Source organism: Fringilla coelebs, assembly GCF_963513975.1.
Source record: "Fringilla coelebs genome assembly, chromosome: Z".
Taxonomy (NCBI): domain Eukaryota; kingdom Metazoa; phylum Chordata; class Aves; order Passeriformes; family Fringillidae; genus Fringilla; species Fringilla coelebs.
The window spans coordinates 49,563,017-49,585,664 of NC_140031.1; the positions used below are offsets into that span (position 1 = coordinate 49,563,017).

Consider the following 22,648-nt stretch of genomic DNA (forward strand, 5'->3'; position numbering starts at 1 on the left):
CACTCATTCCCTCTCTCTCTCTTATAAACACAAAGATACTTGGATCTCACAACACTTCCTCAAAATAGAAATGTGAAAAAATTATTCAAGAAGAAGCCTGCTAGCAAGATTTGTACATCTTGGTTCAGTGGCATCCAGAATGTTTCTGCAATGTTTTGTTTTTCTTTGCTTTAAAAGAGGGTGACTGAGTCCTGCCCACACTCCAGCTCTTAGGAAGTTGACCATATGGATGAGAAAGACCACCTGCCTTGTTGGGTCAGCCAAACAGATGGCCAGTTTCTGATGTTTTTCTTTGCCCTTATTTATAGCAGAGCAATGTAGATCCTCCATCCTGTGCATGACAGGGCATTGCTGCCAAGGAATTTTTATCCAAATGGGGGTCTGTGCAGCCATGCATGGATGTCTTTACTTACCATATTCCACTTGCAAGCATGTGGAGTGGGGAAAAACACTGACAGCATCACAGTTTTCTTTGTGGGAGGGTCAGGAAAAGGCGCAATTTTAGGTTAATCACTAAAAAAGAGAGTCTGCTCTAGAAAACAGAACAGATTTAGGAACTTTTAAACAATTGATAACTTTTTATTTCACAGCCTGCCCCTCGACAATAGTGCTGAAAGTAGATTTTATTCTTTTTTTTAAGTCTGCCTGAGTTTTACATGCTAGGCTTGTCATTTCTTCTTATCTGTTCTCCTTTGCTTTAACGTTGTTTTTCTCCAGTGCAGTGATAGCTCTGCTGGATATTTGGGGTCACACATAGTTCACAAAGGGAAGCTTTAAACTTGTTCTCTCATATTAAAGACCCAGAAAAATGGCATTCCCTTCACATAGACTACGACAGTGGCAGTCTCTTTTAAAAAATTTAAGACTAAATTGGGTCATTAAATATGTCAGATAATTCTGGTAGTCTTACCTTTTTTTATTCCTAATATGGCATCATTATCAGTCATTCAGCAGTTTCCAATTTCTTGAATCAGTGTACTATAAGATAAGAATAGGAACAGGAATAATAATAGGAAGAAGAAGAATAAGAAGAATCTCCAATTATGCCCCTTACGAACACCAGGGAAAATATTTTATCAAGTATTCTGTTTTCCACTACCTTTTTAGGTTTTATCACTTGTATTGCTCTTATTATGTCTTCAGCAAATACTCAGGAACTAAAAAATGCTTTTCAGAAAAGCAGAGGGTGACATTTGTGGCCCTGAGTCTGCAAGTTCAGCACAGACTCACTCAGTTGAGCAACTACCTAGAGGTTATTTTGATGCTTTAATGCTCAGCACGGGTTTTTCTTATTTTCACAAAGGAAGACTATTTTAACACAGCCCAGCAACCATCTCTTGAAGTGAGCCTCAAGTTGTCTCAAAGACCTGGAATTTCAAAGTGTATCATTTTGTAGCATGAAATGTTGAAAGTAAGAACTTTTCTGAAAGTGTTTCAAGATCAAAAGGAAATATTCAAAGTTATCTGATCAGAAATGTTTCTGTTTTCCAATTCAACAAATATTTGGGTCCTGGACTTTTTGCAGAATTTTCAAGGTGCAGAGATCACTTGAAGAAATACACTGGAAGGAAGGAAAGATATCTTCGTAACTATCTCTGCCATAGAGTTTATTTGTATAGCATTACATGGTTAGTGTTCATGTAAAAGTTCTTACATGAACCTAAAGTTCATGTAAAAGTTTTTACATTTAAATATGGAGTCCACACTATTCAAAAATATTGCATGAACGAGCAGAAGATTCTCAGGATAAGGGCATAGAGATTTTTAATATAACAAAGTGCCCCAGCTCCTTAGGGAGATGCAGAAATTGGAGGGCAGTTGTGTTTCCATCTCTGATGCTCTCCTTACACTGTTCTGTGGCAGGAAGGAATCTCAGGCATGTCAGGCTGATGTAATCCACCACTTCCAGTTTAGTGATTTCTGATTCACTGCTTCTGGAACTGCTCAAGAGACTAAATTCTGTCTCATTGCCTTGGACACAAGACAGTTCACAGCTGTCTGCAGAATGACAGATTACACACAGACTGGAACAGACTTCTGATGGTCCCCAGTGTGAGTATCTTCTCAAAGAGAAGTATTTGCAATGCTGAGTAAGTTCATCTATAGCTTCATTTGGCCAATAACCTCCAATAATTAATATTCGGCCTTCATTTAGCTGATAACCTCCTATATTCATATTCAAGCTAGTCCAATTTATAGGGACACCAGCAAAGGTTTACAAACTTTCCCCAGCCCTTTCACCAGTGTATTATCTGAAGCTCACAAACTGCTATTTTTGGACATTTTCCTTTCAGAGAACCTCACCCTATTAAGAAAAATATGGCTCTGACATCTTTTTAACATCATTGCAGGTTGTAGAACAAGTATAGGATAACTCCTTAGACTCCTTCCAAAAGGTTAAACAAGCACTGCTGCCTCAAACTCTCTTCCTTAGGCATATGCTCCAGGCCACTAGAGACCTATGCTTCTTTCCTCTGGATGCTTGCCAGTTTCTCCTCATCCTTCATGGATAGCCCAAACCTGCATCCAGTGCTTCAGCTACAGCCCTGCTAGTGATGAACAGAATGAGCATGGGGCAAAAGCCCACACTTGACACACTGGTCTAATGTAGCCCAAGTACCTGGTGTGCTTCATGTGCACCAAGTGCGTGCTGGTGCCCCACATTCATGGGGGCACCCACTGTAACCCCAACTCCATGACCTAGGGATATGGCTATCTGATTAGTAAAAAAGATAAAAGTTTTTCTCTGAACAGTCATAATTTACTGAATTCCATAATGGAATTCTTTTTTAAGAATTAACACATAAATTGCAATTTTTGTGGGATTTTTAAGTTTGGACTTGATTTTCCTAAATATTATACAAGTCCTTACTGTCTTTGAAACCTAAAATCCATTTAAAACATAGTAGTCTAATTGATTATCTTTATAACAATAGCTAAAAGTCATTAGGCATCCATGCTCAGGACATAGTCTGCCATGATATTGTAGGCCTAGGATTTAATTATTCTTTTTTTAAAGTTTATGTGCATCCCTCAGTCTCATCTACAGTATTCCTTGGTTTGAGTCATTCTGAAGTGCTGTGGTTTTGCTAAAATATTTTATTTTATTCAGAAGGAATAGAAGGACTTTCTTCTTTTCTTTTTCTCTTCTCCCTGATGCCTGAGAAGTCTTCAGTACATTGTAAATTTTTTGTACCCTTTACCACTGCTTATTCCAAAATATTGTATACTTAGACCTTCTTTCCAGTGGGTCACAATGGTGCAAGGAAATGTTTCCAAAGAAGCTGTTTGGAGGAAAAAAAAAAGACGCAACAATTTTCACCAGTATGGTCACTGGTCTCAGCATCAATGTATATCTTATGATCACTCAAGATGTGACAGTGCAGCTAGTCTATTTTTTCCCCATGCTGTGGAAATACTAGTGGTCAATACAGAACAAGAACTTAATGTGTCACCAAACAGATGAAGTAATCTATAAACAGAGAAAGAAAATAAATGAAGCATCTAATTGCTAGAGATTACCTATTGCAAATTCTGCAATTATAATATTCCTGGACACCAGCAAACTATTTTTCCAAAGAGCTGCACAATAGCCTGGTCATTTGCTAGGATGTACTTCATTACCATTTCTGCAGAACACTGCTGAGTAATGCAATAGGCACATCAGTTGTGCCTTGAACCAGAAATGTAAAATAAATCTGTCTACAAAATGTGCATTGGAAGTTACAAGTCATAAAATATTCATTCCTGCTACTCCACAGATGGTTAGATTAGAGTAATTACTAATGTAGCAACTCAGCTAATACATTTGATCAGAGGTCTGTTAATCATTTTCAGACAGAGTCCAATAGATTGATATGCCGTGGGTTTCACTCATTTTGTGATTACACAGAATAATGCTTTCTCATTAACAAATGTGGTCTAGAATTACTTCATATTACATATAAAGGACCTCTACCAGCACTTGCAGAATCTTAAAAAATCCTACCTAAAACTTCTCCCTTTTGGCTCCAGATTCATGTTTACATTTTTATAAAATGAATTTAATTTCCTTCCTTCTGTTTGCACTAAGGCCTTTTCACATGATAGCTGTTGCTATTAACTGACTTTTTGTTGCTGCTCAAGTCCTTAAGGAGCTTACAGCATGGTTGCCAAGCTCTTGCATCACAAATGCTTTCTTTCCTTCATGAGTGCTCTTACTGGAGCAGAGGAGCAAGACAAGGACACAAATTATTTATATATAATGCTCATTGCACATTGCACATTGCATGTATGAAGTCTTTTAATTTGAATGAAAGGTATTGTGAATTAATAAGAACGTTGTACATTTTTTTTTAAAAGAACACATATAATGTTGTCAGCAGAATTGGAATTTGGACATGACACATAGGATAGCATAGCCCGCCACAGCACAGCATAGCAGTCACTCATAGCAAGTTCTTGTGTATGCATAACCATTTCGTGAAACTTACAGTCATTTTCTGTCTTTCATGTACATTTCATGTCTTACACCACATATGTGTCAGTAATAAATTTTGTGTTCAGCATGTATTAGGAAGGAATGTGTCAGGAAATGGTAATGTAGTGGTTTAAAGAGCAGAATAAGCTTTGTGTGATATTTGCATACCTGACAAATGGTCTTGAAAACATTCTGACCACAAGCTAATGACATTTTATTTTTAGATTCAGGTATTTTACTTATATTGAAGGCTTTTTACATCAAAATATTAAAATCTTCACCAGAAGACTGCCAGAATTTTCTGTTCTCTGTAACTCTCTGACAATGGTTTAAAATTCTTAAAATTTGCTTTGAAAATAGATGGAGTCCAGTCAGTAAAGCAGTGATGTTCAAATTGGGGTAAACAGCTACCAGCATAAATTAAAATGTAAAAAAATCTAATGTTTCCTCTAATGATTTAAAAGATAATCCCATACTTGCTAGATTTGTGACATTTTATAGTACTAGACACAGCCTCAGAGAAGGAAAGAGGCAGGTGAAAAGAACAAAACGAGGCAAAAGGACTTCACTAACATGAGGAATGTGTGTAACAAACATATGTTATGTCACCTAGCCAGCAGGAGTCCAGGCTGTGCTGCTGAGGAGGGAAGACTTTTTCTGCTGTAGAAAACTCTTTTCTCTTCATAAAATTGGCTACCACCTTCTTCAGAAAGTTTTATCTGGGGAAAAAAAAAAAAAAGGCAAAGAAAAAAAAGCACTCTGGTTAGATTTTTAACAATTCCATTTCCAGGAAAGCCAGAAATAAAGTAAAAATATGGATATGTAACCAAAAACATATTTGAAACCAGAATGTTGAGCCAGAGGATGTAAAGGCAGTGTGTGTTTAATTGGAAATAGGCCCCTTCAAAAAAAAAAAATCAGAAAGTTTGAAGTAGTGCGCTTTATTTTGTATCTTTCAAAAACTTTTCAACCTTTTATAAATCTTTTAACCTATAACCTTTAACCTATATGCTCTATGGCCTTTTTGACGCTTACAATAACCACTTTGCACTGCTATCCTGTCCATTCCTACACATTGAAGCATGTTGATATTTCGGAGGAAGATGACCACACCAAATCCTTATGGTGTGTAGATCCATCTTGTGAAACTAATTTTCTTCTTTTGAGCAGTGCATTTCTGGAGGAATTGTCTCCCAGATCACAGAGGACTAAATGCAGGATTGTACTATTCATTATCATGCTGCAGTTATTCTAATTTTAAACATGCCATTTGGTGCTGAAGGTTTGCTCTACCTCCACTATATGCTGTTTGAAAAACAGACAGACAATAGGCATTGGAACCTGTGACCTTGTATTTAATCTTCCTTCTTTATGGAATCGGTTAATGTAGTTGAGTTTTGGTAGGCCTGTGAGAAAAAATTACCTCTGAATAAGGAATTGATAGATAAAGCTGGGTGATTTGATTAGGTAGAGAAGGCAGTTTAGACAGTATAATATGTCAGCTGTATCTGTTCATGTGACCCGTGGACTTCCCTTTGTCATCCTATGCCTGAGAATATATGAAGGGGGCTGGGGAGGCAAAGGGACGTTCAACTGTCATCACTGGCACCTTCTCTGACCATTACATCATCATCAAACGCATTGGAATTCTCATTTGATTCAGATTTTTCTTCCATGTCATGTGCAGTCCTAGATGTATTTTCATAACTACATAGCTGGGAAGATCTAGGTACAGACTGCTTTCTAGGAGGGGAAGTCTGCTGCAAGATTGAAAATTTGACTCCTGTGAAATTTCAGTAAAACCCAGAACTTCTTGAAGTTTTGACTCATTTCAGATTTTGCTAGAGATTGGAAACTTGGGGTTTTTTCATGAAAAGCATCATGCTATTTGTTGGTCAGGCTCTGAAGAGAAACATACCTCAGACAGGGCTGACGAAGCACAAGGTTAAAAATCATTATTGAAGAACACAATTGATCCATGTAAGTGGATCTATAAATTCCTTTCACAAACTTTGCTTTAAACAGATGAGTTTGTTCAAAATACATGTTTTCATATAATTCATGTCGCAGAAAAAGAGTACAGGAGATTTCATCTTCCTATTTTTGGATGGTTTAGATTTATTAAATTTATAAAGCTGCAAAACTAAGAAACGTTATTTTAGGATTAATCCACTTCAGCAAAATTTCTGCCTTTCTGTATCTCACCTATTGTAGTTTTCTGAAACAGGTGAGAATAAGGGATAATTTTCTGAGATTATGCGGAGTCAAATATGTTGAAAAATAAGCAAAATATGACAAGGAAAAGCACCTCAATATTTCATATAAGGTAATGTAGAATTTGGTTATGTTACATTGCAATAGCTTTCTAAAGTGCTGCATACAATATGTGGCAGTGCTCACCTCCAAAGGGAGCCAGGGAAAGCACCAGGGGAGATCAGACAGAATGTGAGAATTTCTGGAACTGTAGTTGCTCCTGTGTGTCTTAGGCCATGGCCTACGGGTGATGAGCTCCAAGAGTGAAACATGTTAGGTCCTCTGCTGCTGCCCTAATAAGGGGTTGACTGCATGGGCAGATAGGGTAAGTTTTAACTGAAATCCACAAAGGTTCTTGTGCGTCTTTGCTAAGCTAAACCTTATGTGCCAGCTTTGAACTATGTATTGCCATTTTATGGAAGGCAACCGTGTGGTTGCTTGGATGCTTGTGTCTCACAAATCCCAGGGCTTAGTCTTAAATAGGCCCTTCCATGTCACATTTCTTCTGAGTACTCTCTGAACTTTATGCTTCTTCAAAGGCAAGTAAAAAAATCAAGAGATACCACAAATCTTTTCTTGTAACCATGCAGAATTTCCTTTTGAGAAGTTCTTAGGATCGGTCTATTATTAAATGAAGATATGGTTCCAGGTGTCAGGTCCACAGATTTGTCTGTCAATGTCAGGTCTGTTAGGATGGCAGATACATCAGTATGGTTTAGAGACATGAGGAAGGAGCACTGAACAAAAAGACCTGAGAATTAAAGTATCAAGGTAGAGCAGAAGAGAAAGGAGAACAGACTGGGACAAAATAATACAATCATACTCCTAGCAAAGATGGGATAAATGAAGATTATGGATTAAGCAGAAGGAGACAGAGAGGAAGAGATTGGGCTTTCAGAAGGAAAGTAATAAAGATAAGGATGCAAATGGATGGGAGCATAACAAGGAGAACAAGGAGAATGAAAACTACAAAGGCAAAAAACAAAGACAAAATAAAAAAAATAAAATTCATAGTAGTGATTTTAAATTGTGTTTGGGAAGCAGGAAAATAAAAAGAAAATTACAGCAAATCATATTCAACAACCCTATAGTAGAAATTTAAAAAAATAAATTGAAAATATAAAATAAGTCAAATTGTTGTGAGCTTCCCTGTATTAGTAGTGGTTGTGTATCATTCAATCACACATAATCCTCTAGTTCTCTGAATTTCAGGAACACAGGAAATAATCTTAGATTTTTTTATATTGGCTTTCCAGATCAGTTTGATTTCTTTAGAGATAGGGCTGGTAATGAGTTTCCAAACAAATGGATGTTCCCCTTAATTTCTGAATATAAAAACTATTAAAGGTACTCAGAAAAGAGTAGAATGAGTTCGACCTCTTTTTTAACTCTTTTTTTCTTTTTTGTTTTGTTTTTAATCTGTACATTTCTCTCCTTTTGTTATGGAACAGTTGTTGAAGGACTAAAAGAAATACCCCTCTTATTTTTGCCATACCTGAAATAAGAGGTTCTGCTCTAGTGAAGATGCTCGAGACAAGAGTTGTGGAAAAGAAAAAGCTGACTGTAAAAAGTCCAGCTCTGTGAAATTAGGTTTTAACTAGATGTGACATTTGGGTGATGTTCCTGTACTTCTGGGAATAAAACCCAGTGTTCTTTTCCATCCTCCTGTGAAAACAAGATCCATTCCCTTTTTTTCCAGTTATGATCACTTAGTAATGTAATTGTTCTAATGGCAAACATATTGCAGCTGTGATTTGGAGAGCTGGAGCATACAGACACATTGTATATGCAGGTGATCTCTTTTACTATTGATATTTTACTATTGATATTTTAGCCAAAAAGGTGTCATACACATCAGAAGGTGCTTCTAAAAAGTTCCTGAAAACCAATGCCTAGAAAAAGACCCCTATTGTAATCTTATTTCAGTGTAACCTGATATGAAGGATCTGGATTATTTTATGACATTCGGTTATCACTTAGCCTTTCTGAGCTAGGGACCATAGGGAGTACCACCACTGCCTCCAGAGGTGAAGCAGACATATTTGTGTGGTCAAACCTTTCAGTGACTATTGTGAATTCAATATAATTTTGAATCTGTTTGAGCATCACTTACCTGCTGTATCAACAGCTAAAGAGATTTTTTTTTTGACTCTGCATTACTGTAAGGCAAATATTGGTTGAGAAATTTAAAACTATTTTCCTCAATCTTTTAGGCTTACACCAGCTCTTCTGCTTATTAAGATTCCAGGTCATGTTTGTTTATCCAACCTGTGTAGGTAGCATGCACTAGGATATCCAAGTACTACGTAAACACTTGGACTGAAATGTTTCTGGAAGGCACAGGTTTTATGTGGAGTTTCTTTCAGCCATTGTTAATATATCACACTGCTGCATACTGTGCTTTTCCCATGAAGCATGGCAATAGCCTAGAAACTGGACTTCTAAGACACACTTCTTGAGCTAAGGACTTTCTTTATTTTTCTTTAACTTACCAGAACCACAAAATTCTAACATGAATTTCAAGACACCTTAAGCCTCTCAAAAAAATTGGAAGGAAATGTTATTTTGCAGTGTTTCAAATACAAATGAATAAGACTTATTAGTCAATTTCCCCTCAAAAATCATAGTTCATCATACATGTTTAGGCTAAAACTAAGGTCAGATTTGATCAAAATGTAGTTTAAAGCTGGCTAATTCTTGTTACCACATCAGTATTGTTATTGAACTTCACAACAGTTTTTAATCCATCATCCACTGAAAATTAAATGAGATTTTCTGCTAAATACCTCAAGTAAACAATCCTTGCATTAAAAGGCCCTGGAGTATATAACCTCATCTGTTGAATTAATAGCCTATATCTGGGAACGTATCATCTTTTTGATGCAATTAAAGTTTTTTTACACTATGGAGCATTTGTGCAAAATGGTCTGTTTGTCTTTCCAAGCAGTGTGCACTGACAAACACTTGGAAGAACTCTAACATGGCTAAATCTGTTGATTTGTATTTTTGGATTTTGTTTGTTTGTTTGTCAGTCAGTTAGAGACCATTGAGTTTACCATTCACAGAAGCCATTATCCTAGGAGAATTTTGCAATTAGAAAGGTAGATCTTGCCCACAAGCAAGAGATCCTTTGCAGGATGTACACAAGGTAATGGGGCAAAACAAGCCTAAAGCCTGTCATAGGAATTGTCTACTGCTAAAAGTCTATTGTCTAATTATCTGAAATAGGCACATCAAACCTGGGGTATGATGAGCAGCGGAGAAACCTGCTAATTTATGTAGCCCACCATCTGCAGTACATCTGGGTCCAGGAATATTTAGCAATCTGTGGACCTGGAGAGTAGGCCTGCGCAAAACTGTAGAGGCTCCTTGATCATGCAAATACACTTGCTTTCCTGAAGCCCTGTCGAGCCCTTCCAGCTCAGTGATGCCTCACACATCCCTGTGCATGCCTAGGGTAGGCTCAGGTTTTCTAGGAAGGCTGAGAGTCCTGTTTCTACGCTGCACAGATGAGCAGTGTGTGCCTCATTAGGAAAAGACATTGAGCTGTCAGGTTGACTTCTCATGCACCATGTGAAGGTTTGTGCAAACGTACTCTGGGACAGTTTGAGCTCTCTCAGTATGTCCACAGCCTTTTGTGTAATCTTAATCCTGATGTTCCTCTGTTGCATTCAGCCTCTGGAGATCTTGCGCTCCAGCTACAGGTTGTGCACGAGGTGTGTGCACGAGGTGTGACACACGTTCCCAGCCGTTCGTCACTGCTGTGCTAGCTGCTGTGCAGTAACTCAGAGACCCCAACATCCCAAACAAATCTGAATAATTACCGAACTCGGCAGTCAAAATATCCAGGTAGAAAAAGGAAATGAACATAGGACAACTCATACCAAAATGTCTGACCTGATGATGGAGCAAAGGTGGCCAGCAGGAAATCAACTTAGATGTGCCTACCACCACGCAGTATTCTGATACTGAAATTAGACACATTTCTGCCAGGTTGGTCAACTAGGGAGCCTCTGTTTTATTTGACTGAATCCAGGGCTGAACTTACATAGTATACAACACAGTGATATGTCCCTGTTACTCCTAAAACCATGCTTAAAAACATGAGTAGCAAATGCATTTTGTAGTAAATGAGGCATTTTATTCACTTGTTGGTCTATAAAAATGTGGGTAACTCATGCTTAGCTCTTCACTAAAAGAAGTAGTAATAATTTATAAGATAGTTATACATTATTTATAAATATACTGTCAGTGTAAAATATTAATGTTTTCCCAAGAACTGGGAAAACAAAATCGGGCTTCCACAAAGCCTAGTAGATTTTTTAGTCCCTTTTCACATAACCAGACATTTATGCAGTTTTTCTTTCCTTCCATTTCCAAATGCATTCATTTTTTCTAGTCTATTATTTTAATGTGCACACTTATGCATTACAGCTGTGTCAAGGGGAAAATGATGGGGAGTTTTGTATATTAACCAGAAGGCCTACAAGTGCTATTTGGTGCACATTGGGAAAAATGTTCTGATGTGTACATACTTTCCTGGAATCACAATTGTTGGAAAGTCTCACTGGGTCTGCTGCTGACCACAAAGGCAATAATACAGTAACAAAGCTTTAAGTTGAATATATAAGTCTTTTGCTCAATATTGCAGTCTAATTTCACCAGCAAAAATTCACAATACCTGACACTGTGAAACACTAAACAGTCTAATCTACACTGCAAAAATCCATACTTACTGAAATACTCAAAATGCAAATTACTGTTTTAGAAATCAGTATAGTGATGAGCCTCAGGTCTTTGCAACTTTCTTCTTTTTATATGAATCATTATACTGAGTGAAAATAATGACTTACTTTTCTGTATTCTATTAATGAAGTCATTAGAGGCTACCTGTACTTTTGGATTTATAGCAGAAATATTAAGAATTTAGTATGTGAATTGAAGATCTTATCAAATAGTAATATGCCAACTAGTACAAGTTGTTTCCCACATACCTGCTATTGAATACAAACTTAATATTTCTTTTGAAAATCTAAGAGAAAAAAATCTCGTCTCTCTAACAAATGGTTTTTAATAACACAGAATGAAAATGCAGAGACCACTCTTAAGTTGGAAGACCTTTGATTTTGCAATCAGATATTTTTCATCTCGAACTATTATTTAACTAAGTCATAAACATCACAATGATAACACATTATCATTGTGGCTGTGAATGTGTAGCATTCACAGCCAATTTCAAGTCCACAGGTATACTGCTAGACAAGAAGTTTCCTCTTTCCAGAAGGAGAAGGAAAAAAGGCTTTTTGAAACCAAATCTCATCCCAGAAATGCTTTAGAAAGTGAACTAATTAAACTTAAAAATTAATCCTCCATGTAATCATAGAATGACCATAGTTATTCAGATATTTATAAATAATTCACCCAAATGTAAAATGTTTTTCTACAAGGGATATTAAATAAAAAGCTGATTAACATGTCATTTAGTGCCTTCTAGGAAACAGAAAAAAGTACTCAGATATGTAAAAATGAATTGTACTTTCTTCTGTGTTTGGATGACAACACCAAGTGATAGTCTTTCCTGATAATAATGCATTGCCCTGTACCAAAAAAGGTTCTTTGCAGCTACAGATTGTGCAATATTTCAGTGAAGTGCATTAATGCTACTCCCTTTCCAGTTAAGAAAATATGAAACACACATTTTTTTAAGGTTGTATATTTTTATAGTACTTATTAGTGAAAGCTACAATTTTGTTGAAGATAGCCCAACATGGTGAGTGCTGTTCTTATTTTTTTTTCCAGAGTAGGGCAATTTTTTGGTAAATTCCACAAAAACACATGAAGAGAAAACTTTTTCCTTGTTGATTTATTGGACTGCCCATTATAGGGCTTGGCATAAAGCTCCCAGCTTGTGGATGTGTGCTCGGAAACAGCAGTTCCAGTACTGTAGTCCACTTTTATGTCAGCAAGGTTTCATTTTGGCACTGCCTCCTTTCTGACAATCTCAACTCAAGCAAGAAACTCTTTTTGCAATGGTGTCCTTGGCATTGTAAGGAATGTATTACCTCTGCATTTAGCATCTCACCTCACAGCCTGCTGTTGTCTTTCCAAATGAAGTGTCTGAAGCCAAAGGCTCCCTGTGGATCTATCAGGCACTGCCAGCCGTTTCTTTGCAGAATATTGTTTCCTGTGCATGCACAAGCTGAAATAGAGCTCTTACAAAGAATTTCTCATTCTTTTATTTCTGAGGTGATTTAGAAGGAAACAGATTTTGATTAGCAGTTAAAGAGAGGTCTATCATCTACCTTTTTCTCAAAGTCAGAGGTTCTTGCTGGCATCACATGCCAACATTCTCCAAATTGTCCCAGTGTTACATTAAGACAAAGCACGGTCAGTTCTCAATTTCATATCATGATAGTTATAAATGCACTGTTAGTATAGTATAGCCAGTGTCTTCATACACACTGAAATTTTTCTGCAGACTCTCTGCATTAATTTCCAAATTCCCGATATTTAGCAGCAGGGAAGCATCCAGGAATTTTTAGTATCAGGATATCTAAAAGTTTAATTCAAATATACTCTGCATTTTGGCTGAGAGTTATTGAGCTGCAGACATCTTGGCATAAGTAGCTATGTTTTTATTCTGAAATGAATATAATGTCATAACTAATTTAAATATGATTAGGAACATCATAGAAAGCTGAGGGTGTAGTAATTCCCATTTACCCATTTTTTTAAATTCTGAGGTACTCAAGCAAGCATGACCTTTTTTTATTTCACCATGTCTATTGACTTTCTTTCATGCAGAGGATACCATTACTTCTCAGAAATGAATTATCATAAATACATGGAAGTTCATAACTTTAGGGTTAAGACAGCTATAATCAAGAGAACTTTCCTGAAAGGCAAAAGTTGTTATACTTTGAAGAAATATCAGCAAAGCATGATTAACTGATTTAAAATATTATTTCTAATTCCAGAAATTAACTGGAATAATTTGCCCACCAAAATAAAGAAACAGTAGATATTTTCCAAAGCAAAATTATTTATGGAGAACAATGAAATTTAAAATAAAAAATCATCTATTTGCTGAAATCAGAATTTTCCAAATGAAAATGAGATATAGAAATCAAGTTTGTGTTTAAATCTTTTTTTTTGTCTCACAAAAGAATATTCCAGAATGATAACAGAGTTTCAGTTCAATCTGGAACTCGATTGTATATGATAAACCAAGGTTCACATGACTTTGGGGGGTTTTTAAACTTAAAGCTACAAAGTTTCATTGAAGTCTGAATTGGACAAAAGTCCTTTTATTTTACTAGCTTCAAATTAGAGGATTGTTTTCATGCTGAATGTATTTTTAAAGAACCAGAATACAGAAAAATTGCCTTCTGATTAACTACAGTCAACACAACTGGAATACTTGCAGAGATCTTTTATATGCCAGGCAACTGTTGTGACTATAAAGGCTTAAATTTTTTATATATATATATATATATATATATATGTGTGTGTGTGTGTGTGTTAAAAAAATTTATAAGGAAAATCAAAGGTTGCAGGAGAAATTTTAGATGTGTTTTCAAATTGCCCAGCAAGGCAAAAATAGTTCAGCTAATTAGACTAACCATAATTATTTATATTATGAGAATTATTTGTCTGGTAGAAAACACTGGGATTGAACAGACTTCCAGCAGAAGGACAGAACCTGGTTCAGGAACAGTTTGAAATACACAACACAACTGCAATTATGATGATTGGTGAGCATCAGAGCATCATTTCAATACAAAAAGTTTCCCTTTTAGTCTTACAAGATGGTTGTAAAAACTTCACTCCTCTGATAACCAAGAATCTTCTGAACGCCATCTAAAACTGTTAAGTTCTAGTGTGCTCTATGTCATGGAGGTATTCAATCATGATGCCTTTTCTCCGCTCATTTGCTAAGGAAGATGAGTCAAACTCATTGAATCTTGTCTCATAAGATGACATCTTTATTCCCCATACACTCCTTTTGGCTTTTTCCTCCATTCATTCCAGTTTGCTCTTTCTGACCAGGCCTAAGCACAAGTACAGACAGTATTTTGGATGGGATTTCCAGAGTGGCTTCCACAGTGGCACTGAATTGCCATTGAAAAACCTTGAAAATGTTTTGCTGTGCGTATTCCAGGATCATAACTTTTCCTAGAAGTCTGGCTATACCAAAGACAGTTCTCTTTTCATCAGCTTTTCTAGTATTTCCTCCTAATGAGTTCCCAGTTTACAGAAGGATTTATTAAACACCACATAAATGGCTTTGCACATCAAATAGTGAACTTTCTCAATTTCTATTAATCCTCAATGTCACATTGCTAAGAATACTTCTTAATATTATCTTATTAGCAGGTAGAACAGTAATTCAGGGAACAGCAATTCGGGGAAATCCTTAATATTATAGAAAAAATTAACCCTTGATCTCTGTGCAAATCATTCTGTTAATCACATTATTATACTCCACCTTTCGTATGCTCTTTCATTAGCCTACATGTTATAATTCTATCTGTAGTTTTCTTAACATAAATAAGCACCACACGTTTTACTTAAGTTATATGATAAAAAAGCCACAGACAAACATAACAAGGCATGCTGAGAATCACTTCAGGAAACATGACGTTTCCCTCAAAATGGTTCAAGAAATGCCTAGGATATTTTCCTGTTATGTATACAAATTCGGGGTTTTTCATTCTTTCTTAAAGAATAGTTTATCTAATTTTTGACAGTAATTCAAGTCCTTAAAATTATTGAAACTCATTTGATCTCTGAATATTTCTAGAGAGTCTAATCACATTTAATGCTCCAGCCTCACAGGCTTACCTTGGCTTTGGAGAATTGTACCCTCTCTAAATGAAAATTTCATCCAACATATCAACAGTTGTTACATAGCTTTGTGCAACTTTTTTCAAACCCAGCTATTAATAGTGAAGGACATTCTTTTTAATTTTGCTTTTCCAGTGAAATGTCAGATTTTTTGCAGAACACATATAGGTTTTCTTAGAAAAAGCTACTTGAAAAGGAAAAGAAGCTTCTGTCAGGAAAAAATTGCTAATAGAAAATGCTCAAGTTCTTCTGTTGCCTGAATCCATTTGAATGTCCCAATCTCAGCTGGTCAAGAAGTGAATACCATAAACGCTTTTTTTTTTAATGTTAACAGCAGTCTGGCATCAAATTGCCTTTCTCCAAACCCACACAACTTTCCTGGCAGTCTGTGTTACAACTTTTGCAGAGGGCTCCCATGTAATTACACCAAATGTGCATAAAATGAAGGTACCTCTCCTTTGGTTAAGCAGTAGTTTAGCTCTCTTTGGAGCAATGGACCTGGTATGGGGTCTGCAAATCAAGGAATATGCTGAAAATTGGAGAGAACTCAGAGAAAAAATTTGAGACTGAAAAACAAGTATAGAGCTGACTTGCAAGAGAATGTGTTTAGTTTGTTGAAGAGAAAGTTGAAGGGCTACCCAGCTGCAACATCAAAGTGGATCCCACATAGTGGGAAAAATATCATAGAAGTAATTTTGAAACAGCAAGCAAAACTTTTGGAAGACTTGATGATGGGAAGCTGACATCATGCAAAAGCTACACTACAAGCAAGATTCCAGTCTTGATTATGAACATGTGAGGAAGACATGCAGTAGTTTCCTTATGATTTCAAAACAAGATTTGATCTTTTTTGGAAAAAAAAAAACAAGACCAAAAATCATGGTCTATTTAAACAAAACTACTGTATTTGAAGTAGAAGATGAACATAATTCCAGAATATACTGGTTTATGCAGTGGAACTGAGGAGATGGCTGCACTGGTCCCATCTGTCCTCAGAATACCAGATTTACTGAATGTATATTCTCTAACATTGCACTGTCCAGTCATAATGCGGTTATTTCAACCTGATTTTTTTTTCTTCTGTCTTCTGTTATGTCTTGTTTGCCTTGCTGGCTTTGCATTTTTTTATTTCCTTTTTGTTGCATTTATTTACTTATCTGTTTTGTGTGTGTTTGTGGTTTTTTTTTTATTGGTTGGTTGTCTGTTTTGTGTTGTTTTTGTTTGGTTTGGTTTGTTTCTTTCTTTCTTTTGCTCCAGGAATTGGCCAGGGGGTTCCAGTGGTGGCCCTTATTGTGGAAGGAGGTCCCAATGTCATCTCCATTGTCCTGGAGTACCTGCGAGACACTCCTCCTGTTCCCGTTGTGATTTGCGATGGCAGTGGCCGAGCATCTGACATCCTTGCCTTTGGCCACAAATATTCTGAAGAAGGAGGGTAAGTCATTTCATGACATATGTTCTTTCTCTATCCACAGGTTCAGTGCAGTGGTAAAGCAGGGCACAGGAAATTATTACAATATTGTACAGAAACAACACCTACCGCACATAGCCATTTGACATGGGTGAAATATTGAAGGTATTCAGAACATAACAAAATAAGCCTCATCTCTGAGTCTGCTCTAGTTCGGGCTGGAGAGTCCCAGCTCCCTCAACCTTTCCTCATGTATGAGGATATCCAGTCCCTTTATCATCTTGGTGGCCCTGCTCAGACAGGGACAGCTACTCTAGCCCTGGGGAAAATTACTCTGTAGTGTGTCACCACCATACAGGAGATTGCTTATGATGGAAAAAAATTAATCTGAGGATTAAAAAATGAATCTTCTTTGCATCCTCTTACAGAAGTTTGGTTGTACTCTTTGTTTCTTGGCACCAGTTAACAAGGACTTGGCCCTGCCTCGTAAGGGAGCAGTTGCAAATAAGGCTACAGGCATCCTAGATCAAGAGTAGCAGCATGTCCAGTAGAAAATGCTGAAACTTTCTTGGTTCACAGCCTTGCAGCTCCCCTAATCTGTTCCTTACCTGACAGCCGCAAGCACCCTCAGAAGATTTCCAGGTGTTCAGCAATGATCATGAACTTTCCCTCTCAGAAGTTCCCAAATCAGAACTCAGTTGGATGCCCAGAGTAGAAAATAACAAATAAAGAGAAGATTTAACAATTTAAAAATACAAATCTGTGAACATTGAGCTCTAGACCAAGCAGTATTATGTCTTTCAGAAGTGAATGTGATCATGAACTCACTCAACCTAAAACTCCTACTGGGAAACAGATAATTTTCCACAAACGCTTAAATCTATTTTATATTCAGGTTCTTGCTTAGTACAGCATTGTGTCTGTGATACATAAGTGTGTGCCAGGTTTCACTGAATCTTTGAGAAGTTGTTTCTCTGTTTTCAGTGACCTCACTGATAACACTTCCCATAACCTTATTCAAATATGCTTTATCCTTGTATTTGTTATGTACGTTGACCTTATCTGTGTTCTAATGTCACCATAAAAAAATACAGGAGAAGACTTAGTTTATTTGAATGTATATATGGGGCTTTTATGAAAGGTTTTTTACAAGGACCTGTGGTGACAGGACAAGGGGCAATGACTTTAAACTGAAAGAGGGTAGCTTTAGACTGGACATGAGTAAGATATTCTTTACTGTGAGTGTGTTGAGGCACTGGCACAGACTGTCCAGAGAAGCTGTGGGTGCCCCATCCCTGGAATTGTTCCTGGCTGTGTTGGATGGAGCTCTGAGGAGCTTGATTCAGTGAAGTGTGTCCCAGCCCATGGCAGAGACATTGAAATTGGATGATCCTTAAAGATCCCCTCCAATCCAGACCATTCTATGATTCTGTGAATTTTGATGCTGTGGTTCTATTTCATCATTTCTACTCCTGCCTGTAGAAAAGTCAAGTGATACTATCAATAGAGGCAGAACAAGCAATTTCTTACCTGAGACTCTCATATCTCATACCTTTGTGAAACGTATCACCCTGTCTTATATGGGTCTTGTTAATGTGGGGGTCCCATTCCAGATTTAATGTTTCCTGCAACATTATTGACCAACAAAATTACTTATTTTTTTCTGTTCACTTTGCACTAAATAGAATGCACAAGCTATGAAATTTGCCAGACTAGGTACTGGAAATTTCTGGGTCTCCATCCTGGTTCAGAAAACATCCGGTTTGCAGTGATATTTTTAATAATATAGAAGTAAAAGATCAATATCATTATATTCATTAAAATATTTTATCCAAATACATTAGACTTCAGCTATAAATCGGATCCTTTTTCCCCATCACTAGCCTATGTCTGAGTAGTGCTTAGCGCTATGAAGAGAATACCAAATTATTGGTATATACCAATAATACCAATGCCATTGCCCTGTTAACTGAATTCAGCTAATAACTTTTTATTTTGGACATAATCTAAGTAGGTTTTACAAAACTGTGTTTATTAAACTCTAAATCAAGGTAATACATCTAAGTTGCCTGCACAGTTTGATTCTGCAGTCATGGTTTAATTCTGTGTAATCAGATTACCCAGTCAAAAACCTACTTTAATTCTGGCCACCTGTCAGAAGCAAGGTGTTCTCTGAGACACAGCATATCTTCCAGCTGCTATAGACTGGGTATCTAATTTAAATAATATGACACTTTGATCATTAATGGCAGAAACAAACTCACTTGCATGTTTGTATTATTATGCTTATTTTGCACAATCATGAATTCTAACTCATGGCAGCCCAACAAAGATTCATTTTCTACACATAAAACTGTGTGCGTGTGTCTACTAAGCACTGCTGTGAGTTCTGTGAGCTTTTAAGTTAATTTTGTTTGAAATAAGAAAGTTTGTTTCCATGGTGAAAATAACTATGTCTGGAAATGATGGGGAAAAAAATACATCTCTGTGCTTGAGTTTTGATCAGTGTTGTGCCAATACATCCATTTAAAGAAATCCTTTAGTGTATTGAACAGTTGCCTATCTGCTCAACAGGTCCTTTTGTATTGGGTTTCAAAGAATTGTGTTGTGCCAGCCTTCCCTCCTCATTAGTTATTCTTCCTAGAACATTCCACGTAACAGAAAAAATCATGATTTCATATATTAATGAAGGTGTGGTACAATGCCAATGCCTGTGCCTCTTCGAAAGGACAGGAGACAAGCTTCAATGTGCCTTTTTAAGGTCTAATTGTAGGCTTTTCTCATGACAAGGCAGTCCCATAGGACAGTCCTTGAGTAGGAATTTTCACTGTGAGAGCAGCCCCAGTGGAGGAGGCTGCCAGCAGGACCCAGCGCTGTGCCCGCACGGCCTCGCAGGAGGTGCCGCCTGCCGCTGTGCGAGGCACCACGACCAGAAGGAAGGGTGAAGCACACCCTGAAGGAAAGATGTCTTTGGGGGAAAATCACTTTGGGGGTCTCATCTCTCTCATTGAAGTTGCAGGGGGAGGTAAGGCACATGTGCAGCTGCCTACTGAGCTGAATTTTTAGCGTTACAAGTGTCAGATATGCAGAACTAACATGGGGGGAGTGTTTAGGTTTATTAGGACTTTAATATCAGAAACTAAATTTTGGTTCCTTGGTCTGGAAAAGTCGAAAACAGAGTTTTAAGAATTTAATTTAAGGTGGCTACATTTCAGTACAAGTAGATAAAATTCTCAGAATTATTTAGTAGAGCTGAGTACCTTCCTGGTACCTTTAACATTTTAATCACAAACAAGCTATGTCCACAGTATAACTTAAATAAGAAGGCATCTTAAATGCAACATTCCCCATGTGGTAAATTGCAAGAATTATTTGGCTGCTTTTCACTATTGACCTTGATTTAAAGGTCAGATTTTTCAGGCTCTGAAGCACGTATTTTTTCTTTTACTTCAAAATACAATGAACAACATTGAGGGGTGAGAACATAAGATCAATCATAAAAATGTAAATTTAGTCTCTACTAAGCCCTAAGTGAATATGTTCATTGGTAGTAAATCTCCTTCATGTACAGCTGGAGTATTTTGGATTGTATAATCAAGGATGGATGCCTTTTCATTTCATTTACTTGCATAAAAGCAAAAGCTGAAAGTAAAACAAATGCAAAGTGCAATTTTATAGGAATGTTTTGAAGCTTTTAATTCTCAGAGTTTTTTTTCTTTATTAAATACTGAATTTACAATCAGAGAAATTAAACACTAGGTTAGAATTATATCACTTCTTAGAAAAATATTTCCTTACTGAATGAGAAATTACTTGCAGTATTTAAATGCAGTCTCCAAGTTGAAATTATAGCTCATTAACTAGTCTATCAGTTCTATTCCTGCATTCATGAGACTCTTAAGAGTTCAATTTAATGCCATAAAAATTTACTTCTTCCCTAATATTCGCAAGGAAATATCAAACATTCTCTGCGCTTTAAATGAGCATCGTCATATGAGAATCATTAAAGATTGCCTTTGGACTGATCTTTCTCTGCATCTACTGTGGCATGGGTCTTAGGATTCAAATCTGAAGAATATTATTTAAACCCCTTTTTGCTCATAGACAAAATACAGGAATTTTTCACTTTGAGCACAAGGGATCATAAAATGTATGATATGGTTCTTCAGTATCCCCCATGGTCTGTACCACATCACTGATCCAAATCATGTCCGAATTAATTTGTAAAATTATTTTCACATTGCATATTTTTATAACGTTACTTTTCTCTTGTAACAAAGTACTTTGCAAATCAAAACCGGGACACAAGAAAGTCAATTTGTTGACCTTGGGAGGGTCAATATATTCATCTCTCTTTAGGTGAAGAAACAGCCATTCAATAAACTGGGGTCAGGGAAAAATTATATAGAACAACTATTAGCGAAGGTCTGAAGTGAAGCTGACCCCTTGTAAAAGCACACAAACTTCCCTGTTTGAATACAGTGAAGGAATAATTACATATAATTTATTTTATTACTACTAATAATAATAATTATTATTTCTTTATTACAAATAATTTATTTTCTGTCTTTTCACAAACAATGATATGCGAAATGTGTGGATTTAAAAATGTGTAAGACATTTCAGCCAGTCCCACAAAGTTCCACAACTGTATCTTATTTGTAAACCCGTGGAAAGAAATATGAGCAGGGCCTCTGGTCATGTTTCTTACATAAGGTGTGATTCTCTAGAGAGCAAATCATAATTAAAACAAAAAATCCCCTTAGTTCCTATAAGGAAGGGCAGGGAATAGTTTTCATATCCCACTGATATTTGATGGATATATTTACCTTTTCTTGGGAAAAATACTTCAAAAATGAAAAGTTAGAAACAGATTATGTGCAATTCATTAGGTGAAGTATATTATTTAAAGATATTTCAAAACATTTTGAGAACAATACAGTTTTTAAAATCTGTGATGGAGTTGCATTTTGAAAGTGGGCTAGTGCATAATCTTTTTAACTCTCTAGTATATTTTATGAGTCCAGTACTAAAAATCTTTGAAGAAAAAGAAAGTTAAACAAATTAGGTGGTAGACTACACATCACATCTTTCTCCAATGATCACTACAAAATCATATGCCATGAGTTTGAAAGATTGAGTGAAATGTCTCATATCCTCAAGTGTTAAGCATAGCTTAAAAAAATAAATTCTTTCTGAGGAGTAGGTCAAAATGTTGTCATCTGTCTTCTGCATCAACCAAAGCAATGAAGAAAGTTTTGCTTTACTGTTTAATCATCCAGTATGTCTTGGACAGAAACAGTGTTGCCTTTTTTACTTTGTCAGTTCAGGTTTTGGAAGTGGCCTCTCCTGACTGATCCTAAACAAAGAATCATAGTAACATAGAAAAGTTTTGATTGGAAGACTTCTTTAGAGGTCATCAAATCTGACTCCCCTGCCCTGGCCAAGTCCATTTCAAGTAGATCAAGTTGTTCAGAGTCCTCTCTGACCTGACCCTGAACGTTGCCAGGGATGGGGAACCTACTGGCTCTCTGGGACACCTCTTTCACTGTTTTATCGTTGTTGTAAACATCTTTTTATTTATACCTAATCTAAATCAACACTCTTTTAGTTTTAAAAACATTGTTCTTGTTCTATTACAGCAGACCCTGCTCCTATGTCTGTCCCCATCTTTCCTACAG

General features: G+C 36.6%; 1 protein-coding gene across 2 annotated transcripts in view; it reads left to right on the forward strand.

Moving 5' to 3' along the window:
- TRPM3 (transient receptor potential cation channel subfamily M member 3) overlaps positions 1 to 22,648 on the forward strand; it is a gene marked incomplete at both ends in the record, with an annotated part of 376,542 nt that overhangs the window by 268,166 nt on the left and 85,728 nt on the right. For both annotated transcript variants that reach the window (XM_084224553.1, XM_084224554.1), the window contains one exon: positions 16,817 to 16,991. In XM_084224553.1, the coding sequence (XP_084080679.1) occupies positions 16,817 to 16,991 (175 nt within the window). The remainder of the gene's footprint in view (positions 1 to 16,816; positions 16,992 to 22,648) is intronic.